Raw genomic sequence first — 5,088 nt, forward strand, 5'->3', positions numbered from 1 at the left:
AGTTTATGTCCTAACCAAACCCTTTAGCTTGAAGCTCTCCAGAGCTGTGTAACCTTGTTAACCAAGTCAAACCTTCAGCAGTTCTTTTTGAAAGAGCTTTTACCAAACTTTTAATTTGAAGGAAAATGTGTTGTTGTTGTCCTCTGTGTGCACTTTTTGTTTTGTTTTGTGTTTTTACATGTTGTAAATGTATTCATTTCAGACCTTTGTGACACACACACATATCCGTCAATACACAAGTGGGTTTTGCATAAAAAAAATGCAACAATAATTTACTGTCAAAATATAAAGATTTCATTTATATTTACATATTTTCTATCCTCTTCTCCCTTCAGAGTGGTTTATAAGCTTTTGGGCTCAAAAAGTGAAGGAATCAGAGTCCAGGCACTGAAGGTCATGGGCTATTTCCTGAAAAGCTTGTCACCAAAGTAAGTAGTTTTGTTTATAGACAATTGAAAATCTGAATATAAATGCTGAAGTGTTTAAATCAACGATTCATGTCTGTATAAGTTTTGGTCTACACAGGATACTCTATTGTTCTAGATGTCATTTATCAATGGTTCATTTCCCACCTTTTTGACCAAAAGTGTCACTTGTTTACCTTATTTCACATTTTTTTAGTTCTACTGCAATAAAACTGTTACTGTTTTTACTTACTTTTACTTTATTGATGGAAGCTTTTTGTTTTACATTTTTATATAAAATAAAGATAAAAAACACATTTGAGTTATATTAGGGCATAAATGTATATTAGTAATTTTCATTTTTTTTTCAAAAATAAATATCTAAAACAAAGCAAAAACACTATATTTGAATCACAACCTAATATATTTAGTTGATTTTGTATCATAAATTGTACTCGCCAGTGTTCATGTAGATCTGGTTTCATTGTCAGACATGCCTTGGAAACGCTTGAATAACATGCAACCTTATGAAAAAAAACGTGTTTCCGGTTTAATTCGGTCTTAAATAATTAGATATGAAAATAAATCATTTGTTTTGTAGCCAATATTTTATCTGAAGTCGATAGGGTTTTTCATTAAATGTCAACAGGACCTAAACTGATTCATACTGAAGCATATTTTAGTCCATCTGTGATGACATATGTTTCTAATTAATTGAAAAAAAAAATCTTAGCTTTGTTTTTTTTTCCTAAACAGAACTTTTTAATGAAAACTCTCCTGTTTACATTGACCTTTTTTTTTTACATCCCGATCAGGAGAAAAACCGAGGTCATGATGAGTAACGGGCTGTTCTCGCTGATGACTGAGCGCCTGGTGCTCCACTCCAACCACTTCACCATGACAACCTACAACGTGCTCTTTGAGGTCCATCTCCTTATACAGCTCTCCACAACAATAAAAAGTAGCACTAAGGGGCTCCTTATGGAAAACAATACGCTGTTATATGCAGCCTTCAGTTTGTTTAAATGAATATGCTGAACATGTCTGTATCTGCCATCATATATTAATGCACCTTTAGGGCAGGAAATAAGTAGCTAATCATCTTGTGAAAACTGAAAGTTGTCATAGCTAGGCGAAAGCTTTCTTTTTATTTTTTTCTGGTGTTGGTGCTGTACAGATGAATGACTGTCTTTGTCTTTTGGCAGATTCTCACAGAGCAGATCTGCACTCAAGTGATCCATAAACAGCACCCAGACCCAGACTCCACTGTGAAGATTCTCAACCCACGTAAGTGCCGCCTGAGTGCCGCTCCTCTCTCCTAAATCACCAGCGGCAGCGTACCTCCTGCATACCTGAGGCTCTGTGCCGCAGGCGGCTAATCCCTGCGGACCTAAAGAGCCGCGTTCACACCGTCCGGAAAATGAACCACATCAATTTTGCAAGCCTCTGTGTGTCTTCATATTACTAAGCCTCACATGTAAACCTAGAATTAGGGTGTTGGAAGAAGCAGGTTGTTTTATTGATGCTCTGGATTATTTTTCAGCATGATGAATTCCTTATATATATATATATATATATATATATATAAAATCAGCAAATTTGCTAAAATCATTTAGTAATTTTTGCTTATTTTTAACAGAGTTGCTAAAACTTTTTTGATGTTGTAAGCTCTTTATATGGAGAGAAAATAGACTCATCCCAACATGTGTGTGGGTAATTCTTGAAGTGTAACTCATACAATATATTTTGTGCATAAGTACAAAAATTATTAAAGGGAAAAAAATACTAATTGCAATTTATACATGCACAAATTAAAATGACAACAGCTTGAAATTTACTATACGCACAAATCTTTAAAAGTTATGCAAGAATTTGACAATATTTCGTGTTCAGTGTTTTAATAACATATTTTAGACTTTTTTGAAATAATTATCAGGCATATTTGTTTAGAAAGTGGTAAAATGTTAAGTTTTTACCAGATATCATTCACAATCTAAGTTAAAAACTCTGACGGCCCAGCATTCTAGCAGCATGTAAACGCATCATTTACACACACATCTTGGAGACGTGAAGAGTCTCTCATCAGATGTGTGTGTGAAAGTGATTTTGTGTGTGTGCAACAAGCAATTTGTGTGTAATTTTTCAAGATTTGTGCTCATAGTTGGATTCAAGTTTTTGTCATTTTAATTTGTGTGTGTGTAAATCGTATTTTGTATTTTTTTTATTTCATAATTTTTGTACTCCTGCATCAAATATATTCTTTGAGTTACAAGTCAAGAATTGCACACTCACAAAGTCAAAATTAAACACAAGTCAAGAATTACAAACACACGAATCGGGATGAGTCTATTTTCTCTCCATACTTTTGCTTCTGCTTGATTCAAATTAAGTATTTTTTCATATCTAAAAATGAAACATTTGATGGATTTGATCTTCATAACTGTGTCAAATTTGATGTCCTCTGACAAAATATTTTACATCTTTGGTGCTCACATCAGCTAAAGAAAAAAAAACACGCACAAACGTCTGCACGTGCCCCCCTTCTCACATGTGCAAAATGGCTTTAATCAGTTTGAAACTCAAGCGCTTGTTATAATCACAACCAAGGTTTACTTCCAACCAGCCCTAATCTGACAAGGTCTTGCCGTAGTCGCGCACTGATTATCTTAGGCCTTTATTGTGTTAAAAACTCTCCTAGCCAACCATCCTCGACAGGCAGTATAAATATCACAGAAACCTTGTAGAGGGTTGAGGAGTGGGGGGTCGTACATTGGGGGCTCATGCTATGGATCACAGAGCGGTGGTCTGTTTCTCCTTTGCCATGTATTCTCTTGATTTAATCTGCGACAAACCCCCAAAATGGCCCCCTGATTGCAGTCTTTAGTAACGTCAGAGCCAATCAAACAAACCGAGGAAGTAGCGTTTCCCTCAAATTAACTCTGGGGGAAAAGAACCGAGAGCAAATGGAAAGAAAAAAAAAGAAGGGAACGAGGCATCCCTTCATCCTCGTTCCCAGTACATACTGGGGTAATTTTCTGGCGGTAAAGGTTCAGCGACTCATAATTTGAGCGACTAAGGCGTAGAAACAACACAAATGTCTGCTGGGGCAAGCGGGGCATCGGTTAGCGCCAAGGTCTGAAGAGACAAATGAAACCCTAGCCCCCATCATCTTTTTACTCAGCGCAAATGCATCCTGACGCTGTCTAGATAATTCATCTAAACAGTCATTCTCCTCGGTTTCACCAAAGCCCCAGCCGTCCAGAAGTGTCTGCCGCTCGGCCTTGCTTGTTTGAATAATGCCTAAACTATTACAGAAAGATAACATCCATCCCACGAAGCTTTACTTTTATTCTCCTCTCTTGTTTTTCATACCAAATGCTTAGATTTTTAGGTGGATTTTGACACAATAATTTGCACATGTTTTGATGCAAACTTTATTTATAAATTCCACAAACAGGATGGTACCATGTGTGTCATTTCACAGCATTCAAAAGAGATTTTGTTTCCCCCTCCCTTTTTTTTGTCATTTTAATCTCTGTTTGTAAATGGAAAAGCTGTTCTGTTTTCTGTTTCAGAGATCCTGAAGGTGATAGCTGCACTCCTGAAGAGCTCCCCCCAATCCCCCGAGAGCATGGAGGTGCGCAGGGTCTTCCTGTCAGATATGATCAAACTGTTCAATAACAGCCGAGAAAACCGCAGGTAAAAATCCCCGCTCTCCACAGGAGAGAGAAGTGCTTCGGTCCCTGCAGTGATTACTTTTGGAGCCCCTCGGCATCTCCTCCTCTCAATCGGCGTGCTCTTTTGTTTTGCCGCAGGAGCCTGCTGCAGTGCTCCGTATGGCAGGACTGGATGCTCTCTCTGTGCTTCATCAATCCACGAAACAGCGAAGAGCAGAAAATCACCGAGATGGTGTACGCCATCTTCCGCATTCTGCTCTACCACGCCATCAAGTACGAGTGGGGCGGCTGGCGCGTCTGGGTGGACACACTGTCCATCACCCACTCCAAGGTCAGGGCGCTCGTTATATTCACGGACCGCTCAGGGCAAAAGACACATCAAACACAGATTTTATGAAAACTTTTTCTTGTTTGTGAAATATGAAGTCAGTTATTTTTTTCCCCAAATGAAATATTACTACATTATAGTATTTTACTTACATCAGAAACTAGTATTGTAAATAGATATATAGCATTAGCTACCATAATGCAAGCATGATTTCCGTAAGCTGAATGTGACCGCTAAAGATGCTGAAGCTGATAGCAGAAAATGCTGACGCATTTGTGGACATTGTAAAATATTTGAAGTTTGCTTAAGCAAAAATGTTCAATAAATAGCTAAAATCCTTAAAATGCTAAAGCAATCACCTTAAACATAACTCTAAGACTGTCCGATTTCCTTCACTAAATTGTGCACTAAATAGTGCGTTTGCTAATTTGCTGTGTTGTCCGAATACATGCCTATGTCCATATTCCCACCCTAATCCCTAACTACTAACAAAACTATATAGTTCATTGGATGTTAAAAGAAATCCGGACTCCATGTTCACTACTTTTTTTGTTTCTCCAAAAAACACCAGATATCAACCATTTCACAAAGTGAAAATCTAATCAATATTATCATTTTATGTCTATTTGTGACTCCACTGTATTCTGTGAAGAAAAAGTGGATGGTTTATTAAAAAATA

At 37.3% G+C, this 5,088-nt stretch overlaps 1 protein-coding gene across 2 annotated transcripts in view; it reads left to right on the forward strand.

The window, feature by feature from the left end:
* The window catches only part of lrba (LPS responsive beige-like anchor protein), a 176,747-nt gene that overhangs the window by 33,532 nt on the left and 138,127 nt on the right, over positions 1-5,088 (forward strand). For both annotated transcript variants that reach the window (XM_024259407.1, XM_024259408.2), the window contains exons 17-21: positions 336-428; positions 1,220-1,328; positions 1,610-1,691; positions 3,980-4,103; positions 4,220-4,412. In XM_024259407.1, the coding sequence (XP_024115175.1) occupies positions 336-428; positions 1,220-1,328; positions 1,610-1,691; positions 3,980-4,103; positions 4,220-4,412 (601 nt within the window). The remainder of the gene's footprint in view (positions 1-335; positions 429-1,219; positions 1,329-1,609; positions 1,692-3,979; positions 4,104-4,219; positions 4,413-5,088) is intronic.

This window comes from Oryzias melastigma, linkage group LG1, assembly GCF_002922805.2.
Source record: "Oryzias melastigma strain HK-1 linkage group LG1, ASM292280v2, whole genome shotgun sequence".
Lineage (NCBI taxonomy): Eukaryota > Metazoa > Chordata > Actinopteri > Beloniformes > Adrianichthyidae > Oryzias > Oryzias melastigma.